Genomic DNA, 21,715 nt, shown 5'->3' with positions numbered 1-21,715 from the left:
TTCAGTTCCCTCAAGGACATAAGAATAGACGTCGAGACCATGGTATCATTTGACGTTACTCCCCTATTCACATCGATTGACACTGAAACAAGAACGAGATCTGAGTGGCATCACCTCCACAGAGAACATGCTGAAGTTACTGGACCTATCCTTCAAGGCCCACTTTACCTTTAACGGCCAAATCTACGATCAGACCAACAGGACACCCATAAGATCACCTGTCTCCAGACTACTAGCTGATGCAGTGATGCAAAGACTCAAAAGCACGGCCCTTCTGCTAATCCGACCGAAACTACGGATCCAGTACGTGGACGACACCTTCGGTAGCATTAAATGGACCAAACTAGAGGAGACGCATGAACTAATAAACAACACACTTACCAGGATCAAATTCACCAGTGAAGAAGAAAAGAACAACAGTTTCCATGCCTGGACGTCATGGTAGAACGCAGGACCAATGGGGAATTCCTGACCAAGTTAAACGGGAAAGACGCACACACTGACCAAGTCCTGAATTTCAACGGCAACACCCTAACACCCACAAAGAGTTGTGTGAAAACATGATTTAAAGGAGCAAAAACACACTGCAGCAACCTGGAACTACACCAAAAGGAAGAAGAGTACCTCCACCAAGTATTCAAGGACAACGGATACCTGAACAACTGGGTCAGATGATGCCTATTGCACAAATAACAATAGGAAGATGCTGCATGCCCTAACACGCTCATCATGCTACCATACGTCAAAAACATATCTGAACTTACCACAAGACTCCTACGACCACTGGACATAGAGTAACACACAAACCCACATCAACGCTACACCAACTGCTAACCCAAACCAAAGACCTGATACCCACTATGGACAGAACCAATGTTATACACAAGATTCCTTGCAAAGACTGACAAACCTTACATTGGACAAACAGGAACAAAATTCACCACAAGAGTACACTAACACCAACTAGCAACAAAAAGACACGATCGATACTCACTCATCTCCAAGCACATGGATAAAGGAAAACCGCTAGTTCGATTGGGACAACACGAGGATCCTAAGACAGGCCAAACAGAGACAAGCACAGGAATTTCTAGAGGCCTGGTTCTCTACTAAGAAGGCCATCAAACACATAGAGCTACACCCTACATATACTGTGCTGAAGTGAAGGAAAACCGGAAGTGAGGCAATTTAACGCAATGGACCCCAAGTTTAAATACCAGGCGGGAAAACATAACAGCACTTCATTGGAGGCTGCACTAATGACGTTACCCAGTAAGGTAATGAAATATCTGTGGAACAACAAACCAGCTCAGTGAGTCAACCAATTACAACAGTTTGTGTCCTTGCCAAGCAAATCCCAGGAAAGAGATGCTGTGGTTTCTGTGTTCGGATTCTTCCCTGGCTTGAAAAGATGTGCCTCCAAGCAGCAGATTCCCTAAACCAGACCCACAATCGTTTCCACCATCAGGGCTCAATGAAATTGAGGATTTGTACCAATGTTCCCCGCTGTATGGAGCCAGACCCCTCTAGGTGAATCTAATCTCTGTTGATCCTTGGCTTTCCAGGTCACATTTAGGTGCCTGACACAAGGACTGAGGTTCACAACCATGGCATTATAACGCACCACCTGCTACAATGTACCATAGTAGTTATTGACTGAAATGATTTTGTAGCAGCTTGAAACAAGGGCATCTTTTCAAAAAGATTGTAGATTCTGATTATGCAAGTCATTCAACGACCAAGGTGTAAATATGGAGAGAGGAGGACAAATATTCTGTCAATGCATTAGAAACTGTGGTTGCAGTGTTGACATCACACCTATCATAAGTAGTGCAAATTATACTGAGTAATGCATTGAAACCAGCAGTGTCCGCTTAATTGGTTGTCATAGACATTTGGAGTCTAGAGATTAAACAGTGGTTATTACATCATTTAGTTGTGTCTTGTCATGGATTGTATGAGGATATTTTTATGCATACATTTGGGAACCTGTAGGGTTTTACAAATAGATATACAATATGCTTTGTGGTGCCAGTTATATATTTTCTTCTAGGTTTTGTAACTGACTGTTTTGTTGTGATTGATAGCTTATATGTTGCATATTTGGAAAGATTAAAAAATGTTCTTGATTTACAAAGGTCAGCTGGTTTCACCTTTCATTCGAGTTCCACTCTAAGCAGGTGTAAGTCATACATACAAAGGGAATAAATGCCAGTGGAAGTGTTTAGTGATTTTTTTTCATAATAGTCCCAGAGTTGAGATGACTTTTCTTGTGAATATATTTATACTAACGTAATAATGAGGTTTATGCAGCAATATAATGTATGTTGTTCTATCACAGAACTTAAATTTAGACAAAAAAATGTGTAATAATTTAAGTTGTAGTTCCTGTGCATTCTGGATGCAAACTTGGAAGTGTTCACAGTTTTGTGTGGCCATTGTCAATCCTTTGTGCAACTTTTATGAACTCTTCTTGGGCTGGGAGGGGGACAAACTGGTTGCGTTTTCTGCCAAGGTAGGTTTACTCATTGCTGTAGGCTAAGTAGAACTGTTCAGCCTAACATAGCTATTAAATCCCTTAGCTGAAATAGGAGGCAAGCTGAGGCATATGCAATTATTCAGCTCTGCAACAACAGTTGTGTTCAGTATGTCCATTTCTGAAATGTGTTCTCCTTACTGTTTGACCAGATTAAAACAAATCCAGAGAAAGATGCATGAAGTTAATACTGTGAAGTGATGGGTCATTGAGTCAACTTGCACGCAGCGTTCTAGTGGTCTTGCATTCATTTGTTGACTTGTCTCACATTTGTAAGTGATACAAGCTATATGTAGTGTTTTTTTTACCCCAGTGGATGTGGGTATAGCTGGCTGCCCAGCATTTGTTGACCATCCCAAATTGTCCTTAATGTGGTGGTGAGCTGCCTTGTTACACTACTAGTCCATTTGGTGTAGGTAGACCCACAATACCATTAGGAAGAGAGTTCCATTACGTTGTCCTAGCAACACTGAAGGATTGCTAATATATTCCCAAGTTAGAATGTTGAGTGGCTTGGAGAGGAATTTGTTGGTGGCGATGTTTCCATGGATCTGCCTTTGTCTTTCTGTGTGGTGGTGTTCATGGGTTTGGGATATACTATCCAAGGAGGTTTGGGGAATTGTGAATATGGTGCCAATCACGTGGTCTGGTTTGTCATAGGTGTTATCAAACTCCTCGAGTTCTATTGCAGCTGCACTTATCCACGCAAATGGGGAATATTCTATTCACATTCCTGACTTGTACTTTGTAGATGGTAGGCAGACCTTGAGGGGTAGGTAATGAGGTGAAATATGGTTATACAGTATTACTAAGGCATTTACTTACAGTTGTTTGTGAAATGGATACATTTTTGCTCTGAGTAGGATTTGTGGAACTTGGATTTGATTAACAGCAGATTTGTGTGAACTGTATCTGTAATGTAAAATATATTTTTGACTTCTTGGAACTTGCCATTTTCATAAAATGGGACTTGAATACACAGGTATAGAAATGAAGAAAATCTATTTGTCATAATAAATATTAGTTAATAGATTCAAATTTGACATATTTTGAAGATGTTTACTGAATGCACAATTGTTTTGGCTCTCGTGTAGCTTCCAAGAGTTTATGGCACAATGAAGGTAAAATCACTGTAGTCCCAGCACACCATAAGCTTCTCTCTCATTAAAGGGAGGCAACTGGCGATGGTTTCATGCAAGGGTCACCATGTCAGACAAGGTTGAGGATGGGGGTCCTTCATAGTAACCTCAGCCAGTGTGGTAATTGAACCTATGCTATTGGTATCATTCTACATTGCAATCAGCCATCCAGCCAACTGAGTTAACCAACTCCCCCACAGTAAAAGTTAAATGACTGGTTCATATTGAACAGTTGAATTATTGCCTAAATACTTTACAATAAACAATATTTAACTTTGATTATCAAGAACAATTAACAAGATATCCTGAGATAACCTGTAAAGATATCATGCTCCTTTCTCTTATTCCACTCCCCCCACCACCATGTCTGCAATTTATACTAATCTACTGTAATGGTCTTTTGGTAATTCATTCATGGGATAAAGGCATCACTGACTAGGCCAGCATTTATTGCCCATGCATAATTACCCACAATTAGGGGTCAACCACTTTGTTGTAGTCCAGACCAGAAAAGGATGACGATTTCTTTCCCTAATGGACATTGGTCAACCAGATGTATCTTTCCGACAATCAACAGTGGATTAGTGGCCATCGTTTAGATTCTTAATTCCAGATTTTTATTGGATCCAAATTCCCACCATCTGCCGTGACAGGGTTCAAACATGGGTCCCCTAGAACATTACTTGTGTCTCTGGATAATACCACTGGGCCATCAACACCTCCCTGTTGGATGTAAGCATAGAATAAATTGAGAGCAGTGAAACTAAATCTCATCATCTTGTGTAATTAAAGTACATTTATTTCCAGATCAAGCTTTTTAACTAACCCCAGTGTTTTTGTGTTACATTATCTTTACAGTTCCTTAAAGCACAATGAAATCAAAGAGATCAAAACAGAGACATTTCAGGGACTGGTGTCTCTGCATTTGCTGTGAGTACAGATTTTGTATTTTTTCCCCAGTTATATTAATAATTCTGCCAAAGCCAGATCCGGATTTTCAGTCGTCATATCTGGCAGATTACACATCTTAAAGGGTGTAAACTGAAGAATATGGCTGTAAATTTTTACTGCAATGTCTGAACATTGATCCAATGTCTTTTTTTGATTAAACTTAACTTCAGCACCCATGCAAATTATTGTTTGGAAACTGAACGGGGATGGGTATAGAGGATCAGAGCTAGAACTGCAGATGCTGGAGCCAGAAACAAGACAGTGTGGATCTGGAGAAACACAGCAGGCCAAGCAGTGTCAGAGGAGCAGAAAAGTTGACGTTTCGGGTCGGGGCCTTCTTCAGAAATGGGGAGAGGGGAAAGGAACTGGGAAATAATTAGAGGCGGCAATGGGCACCCGTATGGGTCCAAGCTATGCCTCCCTCTTCGTTGGATATGTGGAATAGTCCCTTTTCTGCTGTTACACTGGCACCATCCCACACCTCTTCCTCCGTTATGTTGATTATTGTATTGGCGCTGCCTCATGTTCCTGTGAGGGACTTGAACAGTTCAACTGTACTAACACCTTTCACCCCAACCTCAAGTTCAAAACTGGGTCTACTGTATCCTCTGCTCCCAAAGTGGCCTCCTCTACGTCAGTGAGACCAAGTGCAGACTCTGGGACCGTTGCGTGGAGCTTCTGTGCTCTGTACGCAACAAACGACAACGCCTTCCGGCCGCCAACCATTTTAACTCCCCCTCCCAGTCCCTTGATGACATGACTATCCTGGGCCACCTCCAGTACCACAGCGACACCACATGCAATCTGGAGGGGCAACACCTTGTATGCCGCGTCGGGAGCCGACAGCCCGATGGCCTTCCCGTAGAATTCACCAGTTTTAAAATCTCCCCACCCCCAGCCTCATCCCACGTCCAGACATCCTTCTCCTTCCCGTCTCCTTGACCTGACAACCTGTCCATCATCTTCCCTACCCATCCGCCCTTCCCTTCCCATCGACCAATCCCCACAGCCCCCTACTTGTATCCAACTGATCACCACCCCACCTACCTTTCCCCAGCCCCACCCATCCTCCCTCCCACCTCCTTGAACCAACACAACCTGTCCATCTTCTCTTTCACCTATCCGCTCCTCCCAGCTCACTGACCAAACCTCAGCACTCCCTACCTGCACTCACCTCTCACCTTTCCAGCTCCCTTCAGCCTCCCCATGTCTGAAGAAGGGTCCTGACCCAAAAAATCAACTTTCCTGCTCCTCTGCTGCCTGGTCTGCTGTGTTCCTCCAGCTCCACACTGTGTTGTCTCTGGGTATAGAGGATGATTTCTAATCATGCAGCATTTCCTGTCTGTACACTGGCATAATGTTCCTACGAAATCTAAGAAAATTGAATTTCTAGGATGTCAATAAAAGCAGATGCTGAAAATGACTTGAGTTACAGTTGTAGGGGTAATATGCTGTAATGTCATTGAATTTTAAAAGTAATAACATACTGTTGGATGAAATAAGATCAGAACTTTTTGTATATTTTTGTATGCATATAATAATTTTTCTCCCCCTCTCTCTCCTTCCCATTATTCCTTTACAGTGACCTAAGTAAAAACCAGATCTCTACAATTGACAAGAATGCATTAATTTCTTTGACTGAACTTGCTAACTTGTAAGTGACTAAGATAGGCTCAAGCTCTTCCTTCATGTTGATTTTTACATTATGGTCATTAGTTTAAATGTTGAACTTTGTGCTAAACAACTGATATGTTAATTGTGCTTTTAATTTTAACCTTGTCTTCCCAACATAAGCTTGAAAAGCATCTCAGAAATGGGGGACTTTATATTGCAAGACAAAAATATGGCTAACCGACTAAATGTATACTTTGGTTCAATGTTCATGGAGGTGGACACAAATAACATGCCAGAAATGTTGAGGAGCACAGGGTTTAGTGAGAGGGAAAAACTAAAGGAAATCAGCATTAGTAGGGAAATGGTGCTGGGAGGATTGAGATTGAAGACTGATAAATCCCTAGGGTCTAATAATCTACATCCCGCGGTATTTAAGGAAGTGGCCTTAGAAATAGTGGATTCTTTGGTCAGCTTCTAGAATTCTATGGACTCTGGAACAGTTCCTGTGGATTGGACTGGAGTTCAAATAACCCCGTAATTAAAAAGGGAAGTAGAAAGAAAAGTGGGAATTATAGATCAGTCAGCCCGACGTCACTAGTGGGGAAAATGTTGGAGTTCATTGTAAAGGTATTATTAACAGAGCACTTAGAAAACAGTAGCAGAATTGGACGAATTCAGCATGAATTTATGAAAGGGAGATCATGCTTGACAAATATACTGGAATTCGAGTTTGTGGCCAGTGATGTTTTTGTTACAGATTTCCTTCAATGTAACGAGTGGAGTTTGAGGGGGAGCCAGTAGGTGTAATTTATTTGAACTTCCAGAAGGCTTTCTGCAAAGCCCCATACAAGAGATTGGCATGTAAAATCAAAGTACATAGGATTAGGAGTGGTGTGTTGAGTTGGATGGAAAACTGGTTGGCAGATGGGAAACAACAAGTAGAAACAAACAGGGATAGTAAAAAACTACCAGTGCTGGAGTCTGAGATAACGTTGTGGAGCTGAAGGAAGATAGCCAGGCAGCATCAGAGGAGCAGGAAAGCTGATACTTCAGGTCGGGACCCTTCCTCAGAAATGGGTTGAATGGCCTCTATCTGCTCATTTCTGAAGAAATAAACAGGTCTGTTTTTCGCAAATGGCAGGCAGTGACTCATAGGGTACGCCAGGATCGGTGCTAGGGCCCCAACTATTCTCAACATGTTAATGATTTTCAGTAAGAAAACTAAATGTAGTGTCTGAGATAACAAGATGTAGAGCTGGATGAACACAGCAGGCTAAGCAACATCAGAGGAGCAGGAAGGATGATGTTTTGGGCCTAGACCCTTCTTCAGAAAATCTTTCTTTTCTGAAGAAGGGTCTAGGCCCAAAACGTCAGCCTCCTGCTCTTCTGATGCTGCTTGGCCTGCAGTGTTCATCTAGCTCTACACTTTTGTTATCTCAGATTCTCCAGCATCTGCAGTTCCTGTTGTCTCTAAATGCAATATCTCCCAAGTTTGTACGTAATACAAAGCTAGGTGGGATGGGTGAGCTGTGAGGAGAGTGCAGAGATGCTTCAGGGGTGATTTGGAGTTGAATGAGTGGGTAAATGCATGGCAGATAAATGTAAGGTTATCTACTTTAGTAGCAAAACCAAGAAGGCCAATTATTATCTGAATGCTTATAAATTGAGAGAGGAGGATCTGCAACAAGACCTGGGTATTCTTATACACCAGTCACTGAAAGCAAGCATGCAGGTGTAGCAGGCAGTACAGAAGGCAGAATGGTATGTTGACCTTCAAAGTCAGAGAATTTGAGTACAGGAGCAGGGATGTCTTGCTGCAATTGTACAGTACCTTGGTGAGTCCACACCTGGAATATTGTGTGCTGTTTTAGTCTCTGTCTGTGAAAAGTTGCTGTTGCTATAGAGGGAGTACAGTGAAAGTTTAACAAGACTGATTCTTGGGATGATGAGATTGACTTATGAGAAAAGCTTGAGTTGGTTAGGATTATACTCGCTGAAATTGGGGAAAAATGAAGGGGGAATTTCATCACAACCTATAAAATTCTAACAGGACTAGACAGGGTAGATGCAGGAAGAATGTTCCCAATGGTGGGTGAGTCTAGAACTACGGGTCACAGTCTAAGAATACGCGATTAAACCATTTAGGACTGAGATGAGGAAAAATTTCTTCAGAAAGTGGTTACCTTGTGGAATTCACAACCACAGAAAGCAGTCAAGGACACAAAACATTGCATGATTTAAGGACTGAATTGAGAAGGAACTTCTTCACCCAGAGGGTTGTTAATCTATGGAATTCCTTGCCCAGTGAAGTAGTTGACGCTACTTCAGTAAACGTTTTTAAAGCTAAGGTAGATTTTTATTGAACAATAAAGGAATTAAGGGATACGGTGAGAGCGCAGGAAAATGGATCTGAGTCCATGAAAAGATCAACCATGATCTTATTGAATGGCGGAGCAGGTTCAAAGAGCTGGACGGCCTATTCCTGCTCCTAGTTCTTATGTTCTTAAGGAGGAGTTGGAAATATCTAAAGGGATTAAAGGAGGATTTGGGTGATCATATCATGATGAATGGTAGAGCAGACTCAAGGGACAAATGGCACATCCTATTTTCTGTGTTTTCTCTGTTCATTGATTTAGGATGCACTAATTCATATGTTTTTCTGTGTTTTCAGAGACTTAAGTTCCAATCAATTAAGTTATTTCCCAACAGCCGGGCTAATAGGTCTAAATCAACTTAAACTTTCTGGGAATGCTGGCCTGAAGGAATTGCTGATACCAGAGGACCTCCCTCGGCTCAGGTTTGTTAAACTGTGGTTTAAGGGGATTAAGAATTAAAAACAGGTGATAGTTATGCTGCAGTTGTATAGATCAGTTGTTAAACAGCAATGAGTTCTGCATTCAGTTCAGAGTGCTACAGTTCAAGGGGGGAAAATGTCTCTTTGGCTTTGGAGTAAGTGATATTTAGATTCAGCAGAATGATATTAGAACTCAGGCTTAAATGAAGAGAACAACTAATATGGTGTTGTAGATTTTTTTTCTTGAGTATATAACATTAGAGATGCTAGAAGTATTTACATTAATTCTTTCTACCAGCATGGTAGAATAGCCTGCGTCTGTGCCATATCTGACATGATTAAGTAATATGCTGGAGTAGATGGAGAGAAAATGTGCTGTCTGGTGAATGTCAAGAACAACAGAGCACTATGTTAAAATTAGAGCTGAATTGTTCAAAGGTGAGGTTAGGAAGCACTCCTTCAGGTGAAGGTTTGAAGAATTCTGAAATGCTGTCCAGAACCAGTCATTGAGGCTAGTTAGTTGAAAATGTAAAGTTGAGATTGGTAGCATTTGTTAGCTAAAGTGTAATAGATGTGGAACCAAGGCAGGTGAATTGAGTGAAAATGCGGATGAGCCATTATCAAATTTGAATGGTGTAGCAGAGTTGTGGAGACCACGCTTGTTTGTGGGCACTTTCCTATGGTCATGTTCAGTTTTTAAGTCCGCCCTGAACTTTATTCTGTTTTTGTAGGCCTGGGAACAGTGGTGGTTTAAAAATCAGTTCGATTTTCTTACCTCTGTGCTGTGCCCATTACACCAGATTTTGTATTGGTATAACTTTCCGATACTTTAGTTTTTCAAAAAGAAAATAGTGGTAATTGATGCTGCCATGAAGTAATTGTGCATTTGTGACCATATTCCAACGTGACTTCTGGTTTTCAAGAACAAAAACAAAGTTGCTGGAAAAGCTCAGCAGGTCTGGCAGCATCTGCGGAGGAGAAAACAGTTAACGTTTCGGATCTGGTGACCCTTCCTCAGAATTTTTGGTTTTTGCTGAAATGCCTGTGATTTAAGATGATATGAAGTTTTCAGAATCCAGTAATGAGATGCATACTGACAAGAGTCTCAAAGGGAGACCAAATTAATTTTTTGTAAAATTTCAGGAAAAAATGATGCACTTAATCAGAAATAGCTGTTCAAGCATACATTCCATCCCAATTTAAAAGGGAATCAAATATTTGAAAAATAATATGAAAGGGTACAGGCAAATGGGACTAAAGTTGTTGAAGACCCAGCACCAACACAGTGGACCAACTATGCTCTAATCCATAATTATATGTTAACTAGTGCTACATTTTAAAACTACCTGAATAGTTGCCAAGTGGTATTGGCAAATGCTTGGTCAGTGGTTCCTTACTAACTTGTGGCCAGTATTATTTTTGTTACCAATGTCCTTTTGTCCCTCATTTCTGCATAGCTCTTACAGTATATCATGTGTGTAATATAAACTACAGAATAGTTCAGTTAACATTATTGTCTATGCCCAAGTTAATCTGAAATCTTTCTTGTGATTTATTGCAAAGGTTTGTCTTAGAAGAAAGTTTGAATATCAAACTGCTTGTCTCCATGTGACTTGCATTGCAAAATTGAATGCTTAATTGTAAGATCAGAACAACATTTTATCTTTAATTTGTCCCTGATAGATTAATGCCTTCTCACTAACACACATTTGTCTTACATTGTACCCCTGTCAAAGCTAAAATCACATGAATGACTATAAACTTTGTGTTTCTTTAAAAGAGCACATAATTCAATAGCTAAGTATCAGTGACCCATACAATTCCTCCTTGCCATTTTCGGAGTGTACCAACTTACCTATAATTCTTAGAGAATGACATAGCAACCTAACTTGCCTGTCATAAGTACAGTTTAGAAGAGTAAGACATTTTGTGTGCAAACTCAGAGTAATAGTTGATTCCTTATCATTGGATACTTCCCAGTGCACAGTTTCTGGTTCCAGTACGTAAGTTTAAAGTTAATGTTATTGAAATGTGCTCACATCTAACTTGAAATAAGTTTTTATTGCCTTAACTCTTTACAGGACATTGATGGTTCCATATGCTTATCAGTGCTGTGCATTTGGTAGCTGTGAAACCTATCAAGCTGTAAAACCTGAAGGCATCAAATACCAGGAAACAAATATTCCACCATCAGAAAAGAAGACTGGTAAGTGCCATTCACAAGTTGCTAAAGATTTACATAGCCTGTGTTTAGATGGCAAATTGCCATTATCAGATGGTCAACAACCACGAAACCATTCAAAGAAACTGATGTGCTCAATTGCAGAAGTACTACTTAGTAGCAAAACAAGGCTGTTGACTAATAAAGGATGTGAAGCAGGCTACTTAACCTTTCTGTTAAGAGGATTGCTGATTTTATAGGACTTTTTTTTGAAGCAGATACAGTAAACTCCCCCGTATCTATCACACACCAGGAATGGGGGCTGCCACTTGTGGACTGCTCAAATATTGTCAGTGAAGTTTCATCAAAAGGAGAGAGAGAGAGAGATATGACAACATAGCCAGTTCCCAGGGCAATTTCTGATGGCATGAAAATTCCAGATAACGGAGTACCAGATGATGGGGACTTTATAAAGAAAATTAATCCAACTTGATAGACTTAGTAAATAGATGCTTTAATCCTATGATTATGCAACTTCTTACATGTTTCGGGTGTTTTGTGTGTTTTTTAAATTGCTTAAATAACATATCTGTTAATGACCACTAAAGGAATGAACAACCAAAAGTTTAATTACCTGCTATATCATGTATGTTGCACTGAGAATAGATGTTAATTTGTAGTTTGCTGATTTGAGATTGTTGTAAACTGTTCAGTCTTGTGTCCAGGCTAAAATTTATCAGAGTTGTGTGGCTGAGTTAAATTTTCTTGACTGTTTAATGTTGGCATTTCAGATCATCACATTTTGGAATATAACACATGAATAATTGGAGTCATAATGTTTAGTAAATGTATTTTTGGGGTAAATAGGTAACTTTGGGTATATAGTTCCTAAAGCTGTCCAACATCAAGTTTCTTCTACCACCTATGTTGTAAAAATCAATTAGTCAGTTGTAACAAGCCAGGATAATCAAAAGAAAGCTAGACAGTGTGAGATCATCCTTCTTACAATTGCTGTTTACCTCTCTTTGATACCTCTGAATATTCACTGCTCTGATATATCAACAGGAAACTTAATCTTGTTACCCTACCGATACTAAGAATAAAGTTGAACGTCTGATCCAAATCTGCATATTCTGACACTGCAGTTAGATTAAGATCAGGTTTAGATTCTCCATTACCTTTCAGATTTGTACATAATTGACGATTAAATTGAATGCACTGGAAAATATATGCAAATTTAGAATCTTAATCATGTCAAGATCCATAATAGCAAGTCACTGATAAAACCACCGAAAATCCAGTCTAACGTATTGCCATCTGTACTTGTTTCTAAATCTAATTCAATCAACAAATATAAAATCCATGTATATAGCATCGACAGAGTTGTCTCAAGTGCTGTTCCTAAAACCCTATCCCAATAAATGGATCCTGTGCTTTATCCCCACCATAGATACAATTTCCACAGTCAAAATGAGGCCTATAGATTTGTGATTTCCCTAGAAACCTTTCTTTAAAAAATTTCTTTTCCACCCCTTTGAGATCTAACATTAGCTGAAAATATCAATGTGGGAATTCGCAGTTTTAAGCCAACTGGTCAGGAATTCTAGATGAAAGATATCTAAGCTCAGCTTTATAAAGCTTGAATAAAAGCTAAAATTTCTGCAGAAACACAGCAAGCCTGGCAGCATCAGTGGAGAGAGAGAAACAGAGTTAACGTTTCCAAAAGTGTTAGTTGTTATAGCTTGCTATCCTGAAAAAGACCAGTTTATCCCTACGATCTGTTTCCTATTAGCTCACCAATCCTTTCTCCATGCCAATGTTACCTCTTACATATGTGTTACTAACAAGCAATCTTTGATGTAGCACTTAGTCAAATACCTTTTGCACTATGTTGTAAGTTTTAGGTTACAATTTTTAAAAATCCTTCATCCCAATTTATTTGTACTTCTGAAAATTTTACCAATAAGGTAATGGGAGAGGGTGTGGTGAGGTAACTCAGGAAAATTCACTTAAGTTATAAGACAATATTTACCAAAGCAGTGTGGTGACTTTAGGACTTACTGGAGTTCTTGCTTTCCAGTTCAGCTTGGAACAAGCAGTTAACAGTCTGTCTTTGGTCTCTTTCCAACACCTCTGGGTCATTTGCTGCTTATTTGACAGCCTGCTCTACTAACTTTGGTTTCAATCTTGGTGCTTGCACTTCAGTCACTGAAAACTGCTGCTTATTAATTCTTTGCAAGCTACAACCCACAGCATGATCCCTAACATTATAACATTCTGATTGGACTCAGTGAGATGAGATCTATTTTTAATTGGTTCAAAAGTATTGGACATTGACTGCCATCTCCCACTATCTTCTGCTTGATTTCTCAGTGTGGGCCCATCCTTTTCATTATGGTCTTGCCTTCATAAAAGGGTATTATGATATTTTCCTTCCCAATTTGTCAGGTCAACCATTTGTATGCTGCCTTGTGATTGATACTATAAGCACACTGTCTCTGTTTTTGCATAATTGGTGAGAATCTTTTATGTACGAGAAACCTTATCAGTGCCTATGTGTTTTGGAGGCATTGGCTTGGTGATATTTTTCATTCCATGGTTGTCTGTGCCTGGAATGTATTTCTTAACTTTTAAAACAGAATATGGTGGGGAAAGTTGCTCAGAAATTAAAACTATATGAAACTGATATGGAAAATCACAGACTACTAATGTCAAAGATTACAAAGTAGGTAGTACTTAAGTTAAACTGAGTGTTTATAAAACATAAGTGCATAATAAAGTATATAAGATATCCTAATACATTCAGTAATTATATAGTCTTGAGTGATAGAATTCTAAATGATTATACAGTTACAAACTTAAACACACACAGTACAAAGTTATCTCTATAATACAAAGATGACATTTAGCTAAATATAATTGCTTCTTTTCTAAAAGTTATACTTTGTAACAAAGCTCATTTAGAGCACAGCTGATTTTTTCTCTTCCATCCCACGATAGATCCCTCCTAGTCTTCCTTTTATTGATAACACCAGGGTTTTTCATAATCAATTAACAAGTTCGGAGGGTGTGAGCTTGTTCAGCCTTGAAGGTTGAAAGTTCTTACCATTTAACCTTGTGAAATCACGTGCATTTCCTTGTCAGGTGAGGCTAATCAGTCACATGGTCGCTAAGTGCTAAAATCTTTATAGATTACAGTTAAGCAATATGTTGGGTTAATGAATGACTTGACTTGGATTGCATGATTATAAGTAAACTAAGCTCACCATGACTACCTACTAATTCTACAACATCCATCTGATTAGATTCTCCATTATCCACCTTGCCTGTTACTTCCTTCAAAAAGCTGTCAAATTAAACATACTTTCTCTTTCACAAAACCCATATTGACTCTGCCTGATCACATTGATATTTTTTTTTAAAAAGTATTCTACTATACAGTACTCTAACAATTTCCCTTTGACATATGTTTGGCTAACTGACATATGGTTTCCTGTCTTTGTCTCTTCTTTTAGAATAATGCTAATAAGTTATCTATTTACTGATGTTCTAGGGCCCTACCAGAATCTAAGGAATTTTTGAAGATTTTAAGCAGTATTATCTCTCTAGCCACTGCTTTAAAAGCTCTTGGATGCATGCAGTCTTGACTTGTCAAACTTGAGATCTATTAGTCTCCCTAGCATCTCTTCCCTGGTAATGATGACATACAAATGTGTGAACGTTTGTGGACCAGAGTTGGCTATTCAGCCCCTCAAGACTATTCTGCCATTGAATAAGGACGACTAATCTAGTTGTAATCTGAAATCCATATTTCCACCTACTGGTCTTGATCTTTCGCTGACTTGTTATTATCTATGCATCTCTCCCTTTAAAAATATTCAAAGATTCTGCTTCTACCACTTTTTCAGGAAGAGATCCAAAGACTAATGTGCAACTGAGAGAAAACAAACTCACCCCAAAAAATCACTGAAAATAAAGTGGCACATGTTTAATACAGTGATCACTAGCTCTAGATTTGCCCATTTGAGGAAACATTCTCTCCACATCTATCTTGACGAGACCCCGCAGAATCTTATGTGTAAATCAAATCATCTCCTGCTCTACCAAATACCAACAGATATAAGCCTCGCCTGTCCAACATTTTTATATGACAACCCACCCATTCCAGGTATTAGTCAGTCATCTATTTGACCTATTTCTACCACACCTACATCCTTCTTTAAATGAGGTGATTAGTACTATACACAATACACTAAATATGATCTGAAGCGCCCTCTATAACTGAAGCATAACTTCCTTACTTTCACATTAAATGCACCTCAATAAATGATAACATTCTATTATCTTTCTTTATTATTTGCTGCACCTGCATACTAGCCTTGTGTGGTTTATGCATTAGAACAGCTAGATCCTTCTGTATCTCAGATCTCTGTAATCTTTCAACATTTAGATAAAATGCTTATTTATACTTCCTGCCAAAATTGGCCAGGGTAAAGTCACGTTTTCCCATATTATACTTCATTTGCTAGTTCTTTGCCTGCTCATTTAACCAACTTATGTCTCTTTATAGCCTCCTTGTTATCCTGTTCATCCCAACTTACATTTCTATCTATCTTTGTCAACACCAAATTTGGCAACCATTGCTTCCCTATCCTCCTCCAAATCACTTAGATAAATTATAAAAGTTGAGGTCCCAGTGTTGATCCTCTAGCGCACCTTTTGTCACATCCTGATAAGCAGAAAGAAGATCCTATTATTTATTCATCCTTCTATCAAAGCAATATGTTGCCTGTTACAGCATAAACTTTTACTTTCGCAATAACATGTGCTTTATTAAATACCTTCTGGAAATCCAAGTATAGTACATCCACCAATTTCCCCCTTATGCACAGCAAACGTTACTTCTCAAAGAATACAATTGATTGCAGTTCTTTCGGGTTTCATGTTTAAGCAGATGCTGTAAATCAGGGAAAAAAAAAACAAAGTTGCTGCAAAAGCTCAGCAGGTCTGGTAGCATCTGTGAAGGGGAAAAAAACAGAGTTAATATTTTGAGTCTGTTTAATACTTTGTCAGTTCTGAGGAAAGGTCACCAGACCCGAAACGTTTAACTCTGTGTTTTTTCCTTCACAGATGCTGCCAGACCTGCTGAGCTTTTCCAGCAACTTTGTTTTTGTTGCTTCATCATGATTTCCCCTTCATAAAACTGTGACACTTCTCTAATTGCTTTGTTATAACTTCTTTAATAACAACTTGTAACATCTTTGATAGATGCTAAACTAACTGGCCTGTAGTTTTCTGTTCTCACATAAATAATAATGTCTAATTACTGGTCCCCCAATTACCAAATCTTTTCCATTTGCTGTTAAAAATTTCGTCCCTGGATGACGGGCAGTCTTGAACTACCATAATTGTAGATATTGATGACACAAGTTTGCATAAGCTGCAAGGTGGGGGAAATGACTTCAGTAGCATGCCCAATCCTGCAAAAATGGATTGCAGTTAATCTTTATGCAAGTGTTTATGGTATTGAAATGAAAAATCATGAAACTTTCTCATCTTTTCTTCAGGTCAAAGTGTGGATGTTGAGATTAAAAATGAAGAAGACAAAATTCCATCCACAGTGCACTGTACTCCATCTCCAGGTACTGTTCACAAAGTTATATATTCAAATTCTTTGCATGCTTTCATAACAGATACTTAAATCACTTAAAACTATTTTCCTCTGAAGCTGATTTGTTTTTTAGGTGACACTTTCTGGTCTGACCTGAAATAATTGAAGGTGTCATGTGCCATAAGGAGAATATTTTAAAAGGAGCTGGTTGGAAATGGTACTCTCAATTAAGAACGATACTGAGCAGTAATCCAACACACTTTCAATTAGCTCATCTCCAGACAGCAGCTGGAGTAATTATCTTAACCACATTTGAGAATTTTATACTGTTTACAACACAGCACATTTGTTGTCAAATGCTAGTAATCAATTAATTCAGTCAAATTCAACAAAATCTGAAGCCGGTTGTGCTTCCATTGCTGTTTGTTCAGTTCAGCTAAGAAAATGCAGCAAGAACACCAATTTTCTAGGTCTGAAGTTGAGAAAGCACTGAATTCTTCTAAAATAGTTCATGTATCTTATCCAAGGAGGAACATTGATTATCCACCTACAAGTATTCACCTGAGGACAGTCAGTCATATTGAGTTCAAAATTTCCTTGTTGTGCTTGTGCTCCCTTTGGTGCAGCATTAGTGAAACATATGAAATAGAAGCAGAAGTAGACCATTTGACCCTTGGAGCCTGGTCTACCATTCAGTAAAATCATGACTGGTTTGTTTGTGTTTTGAAATAATGGGAACTGCAGATGCTGGAGAATCCAAGATAACAAAGTGTGAAGCTGGATGAACACAGCAGGCCAAGCAGCATCTCAGGAGCGCAAAAGCTGACGTTTCGGGCCTAGATGAAGGGTCTAGGCCCGAAACGTCAGCTTCTGTGCTCCTGAGATGCTGTGTTCATCCAGCTTCACACTTTGTTATCTTGTTTGTGTTTTGAATTTCTTTTTCATCCACTCCAATAAAATTTGATCCACCAAATTTTTTAAAGGAACTGGAAACATTGATGGAATCACTGGTAGTAAAAGTAAAGTCAACATAATCCTTCCAGACCATAGGCCTACATTCATCTCAGAGAGAGAGGACTGGTGGTGGTTTGACCTTGGGGTCAGAAAACCTCAGGCAAGGGGAAAGGTTGAGAAGGAGAATCCTTCATGATAACCTCAGCTGATGCAGGAATTGAACCCAGGTTGTTGGCATTGCTCTGTATCGAAGCAGCTGCTCAGCCAACTGATCTCATGCACTAGTAATAATCCCCAAGGAATTGGTAGATTCGGAAGCCCCAGAGTACTGGAAAAATAATATTCTTATTGAAACAGGGCAAAAGATGATAAAGCAGCTAGGTATAGGCCAGTTAGCCTAACATTTGTCATTGGCAAAATACTAGGGTTGATTGTAAAGAAAGTAATAGAAATTTAGAAGTCTAGAAATTTAGAAATCTAGGAATGCATAAGGTAATTAAGTAGAGTCAACATGGCTCCATGAAGGAGAAGTTACGTCTGGCAAATCAGAGAATTATTTGAGTAAGCAACAAATAAATAAGATAAATAGAGAGAAACCAGTAAACGTAATATATTTGGACTTCAAAAATAAGTTACCATGCATAAGACTACTTAGTAAGACCAGCACATGGACTATAGCAGTTCAAGGAGACAAATGACCTCCACCTTCTCAAGAGTTACTAAGGACAGGCAGTAAAGGCTGGCCCTGCCAACGATGTCCACATTCCACCAGTGATTTTTTTTTTCTTTTAAAAGGCCCATGGTGTTGTGGCTAGTACATTAGTATAGATGGAAGATTGGCTAACTAATTGAAGACAGAGTTGATTTAAGGGGGCATTTTCAGGGTGGCAGCTTGTAACTAGTAGAGTGCCATAGTGATTATTACTGGAGCTACAATCATTTACAATATATATTAATGACTTGGATGGCAGAAGTGAATGTATTATCGCCAAATTTGAGGGTGACACAAAAATTGGAAAGCAGTTGTTGAGAATGACACTATAGAGGGATATGGATGGGTCAGTGAGTGAAAAAATACTTGGGAAATATAATATAATGTGGGAAAATGTGATGTTGTGCACTGTGGCAGGAAGAATAGAAAGGCTAAATATTGTTTAAATCAATGAAGACTGCAGAATGTTGTGGCACAAAGGAATTTGGGTGTCCTCGTGGATGAATCACAATGCAGGCATCCACGTTCATGTAATTGGGAAGAAAATTGGCCTTTTTCAAGGAGAATAGGTTATAATAATAAAGTCCTGCCAGTACGATAAAAGACCGCAGCTGGAATACTGTAGTTCTGCTCCTCTTATCTATGAGTACAAGGTGGCCCACTTCAGACAGATGTGGAATTATTTCTGAGGTTATTTTTGTGAACATGAAAGAACGTTGTAGTTTCAAGATGGTATAAATATGCTAGCATTTCAGAATTATTGTATTTAGAAAATTATGGAATTTTTTCCCTAAAAGATGCAATTCTATTTGAATATATGTCAACAAACCTACTTCTGTAAACCTATTATTCTTTAGTAATGAGTTTAATTTTATCTCCACCAGGTGCATTCAAGCCATGTCAACAATTGTTGGGAAGCTGGATGATTCGTCTGACTGTATGGTTCATCTTTCTAGTGGCACTAATTTTCAACATAGTTGTTGTCCTAACAACGTTTGCATCACGTGTGCCACTATCTTCTGCAAAGCTGTTTGTGGGTCTAATTGCGGCAGCCAATCTCTTAATGGGAGTGTATACTGGTACCCTGACTATTCTAGATTCAGTCTCTTGGGGGAAGTTTGCTCGATTTGGTGCCTGGTGGGAGACAGGAAGTGGCTGCAAAGTTGCTGGATTCCTCGCCATGTTCTCTTCCGAAGCATCCATTTTCTTCCTTACTCTGGCATCTTTTGAACGGACTCTGACTACACGTGACTTAATCAAAAAAGGGAAAAGCCATCGTTTGATACATTTTCAGATAGCTGCTGCCTTTGCTGTCTTGGTTGCTGCAGTGATAGCTTGCCTTCCATGGTTTCATATTGGAGAATTTTCAGCATCTCCGCTCTGTTTGCCCTTCCCCACTGGTGAGTCTCCTTCCCTGGGTTATACAGTAACTCTGGTGTTGCTAAACTCACTAGCCTTCCTGCTAATGGCAGTTGTCTACACAAAGCTCTACTGCAACTTGGAAAAAGAGGATCTTGCAGAAAATTCTCAGTCAAGTCTGATTAAGCATGTTGCCTGGTTAATTTTCACCAACTGCATTTTCTTCTGTCCTGTTGCTTTTTTTTCATTTGCACCTCTTATCAGTGCAATTTCCATCAGCCCTGAAATAATGAAATCCGTAACACTAATCTTCTTTCCATTGCCTGCTTGTCTGAACCCTGTTCTGTATGTTTTCTTCAACCCACGATTCAGAGAAGACTGGAATATGTTGAAATGGCACCCAAAACAAAAAGACAAATCTGTTGCAGTCGCAGTAAATGCTCAAAGCAGCTGTGTGTCACCGGAATTCTTCTATGACTGTGGAGTGTATACCCACCTACAGGGTAATCTCACTGTTTGTGACTGTTGCGAATCATTGTTATTGACGAAACCTTCAACATGCAAACACTTAGTGAAGTCACATAGCTGCCCAGCCCTGGCTGTGGTACCTTGCCAGCGGCCCAACGGCTACTGGTCAGACTGTGGGACTCAGTCTGCTCATTCAGAATATGCTGATGAGGGAGACTCCTTTGTTTCAGATAGTTCCGACCAAGTACAGGCCTGTGGGAGAGCCTGCTTCTATCAAAGCCGGGGATTTCCTTTGGTTCACTATGCGTATAATAACCCAAGGATCAAAGACTAATTGCAGAAGACTTAAATGCCAGGAAGGTACATGTATGAACACTTAGAAACAAACTAACTTTTCCTCGTGTGAACTTTTATTCTGGGAAGCACTTTTTCTTCAATCTGACAGTTGTCAAAAGAAAAGGGAATCACATTCAGTCAGTTTTATTTTGAGCCATCTGTTCTTACAAAAAGAGAATCGCCCAAACAGATTAATTTTGTGTGTGTGTGTTTGGTATATAACAACGGTGTTTGTAAACTTATTGACAAGAAAGATTTATTTTTTAAAAATAGCTACTATTTTTATGGTGCATTCTGTCTAATAGACATGCAATTTTGCTGTGTTTTTGTCCTTTAAAGTAGCTGTTTGCTTATATTTACAGTTGTGTCTCTTAATGGAAAATTCACTGCCAGATTGTATTTGCTGTTTCTTCACATGTTCCCTGCTGAGTAACTTAACACTTGCCTGCATTGAAGAATAAACAGAAGCTCCACTCAGTTAGCATAAACAAATGTGAATACCATTCTTTCGGATTCATCACTTGTAGTTCCTCAGGAGGTTAGAAGATGCCAAAAATTACTTCCAAACTGAAATTTCAGGAATGGGTTGTAGATACTGTGCATATGACACATTTTCAAATTTGTATTGTAAATTATTGGATGAAAATATAAAGGGGTATTCTTTTATGTACTCATTTTAAGTAATGGTAACTACCTCTTAAATAAAGTTGACCACCAGTAGCTGTTTACCCAATTGTGGTCTATATACAGTACATGGTTTTAACAATTCTTGTCTTGTAAATACTTTTGGATGTACATTATCACCATGTTATAAAAATAAAGCAGAATCTTTGTAAATCAATATTAAAATGTAATTTTTTGTAGTTTTTACAATGTGGAATGGATTATTAATATTGTAATTTTAAACCAAACTATTCAAAAGTAAAAGTTTAAAATTTCTCCAGCCTTCAATTTTATGAATTTTCATCACAAGATCTCAAAATAATTCAAGAAATTAAAATCTCATTCTTAATGCAGCATGTTGTAAATAACACAAAAGTAGTGAACAATAAAGCGCTGTTTTAACAAAGGACACATATT

General features: G+C 38.9%; 1 protein-coding gene across 1 annotated transcript in view; it reads left to right on the top strand.

The window, feature by feature from the left end:
- Positions 1-21,476, top strand: part of lgr4 (leucine-rich repeat containing G protein-coupled receptor 4) — a 133,915-nt gene extending 112,439 nt beyond the window's left edge. Inside the window, exons 12-17 of the mRNA XM_048545579.2 lie at positions 4,534-4,605; positions 6,209-6,280; positions 8,912-9,037; positions 11,116-11,240; positions 16,763-16,837; positions 19,357-21,476. Of these exons, the coding sequence (XP_048401536.1) occupies positions 4,534-4,605; positions 6,209-6,280; positions 8,912-9,037; positions 11,116-11,240; positions 16,763-16,837; positions 19,357-20,633 (1,747 nt within the window). The 3' untranslated portion in view covers positions 20,634-21,476. The remainder of the gene's footprint in view (positions 1-4,533; positions 4,606-6,208; positions 6,281-8,911; positions 9,038-11,115; positions 11,241-16,762; positions 16,838-19,356) is intronic.
- Positions 21,477-21,715: the final 239 nt, after the last annotated feature.

Source organism: Stegostoma tigrinum, chromosome 17 (genome assembly GCF_030684315.1).
Source record: "Stegostoma tigrinum isolate sSteTig4 chromosome 17, sSteTig4.hap1, whole genome shotgun sequence".
Lineage (NCBI taxonomy): Eukaryota > Metazoa > Chordata > Chondrichthyes > Orectolobiformes > Stegostomatidae > Stegostoma > Stegostoma tigrinum.
The sequence above is the reverse complement of the archived record's forward strand: the minus strand, read 5'-3'. Positions and strand labels throughout refer to the sequence as shown.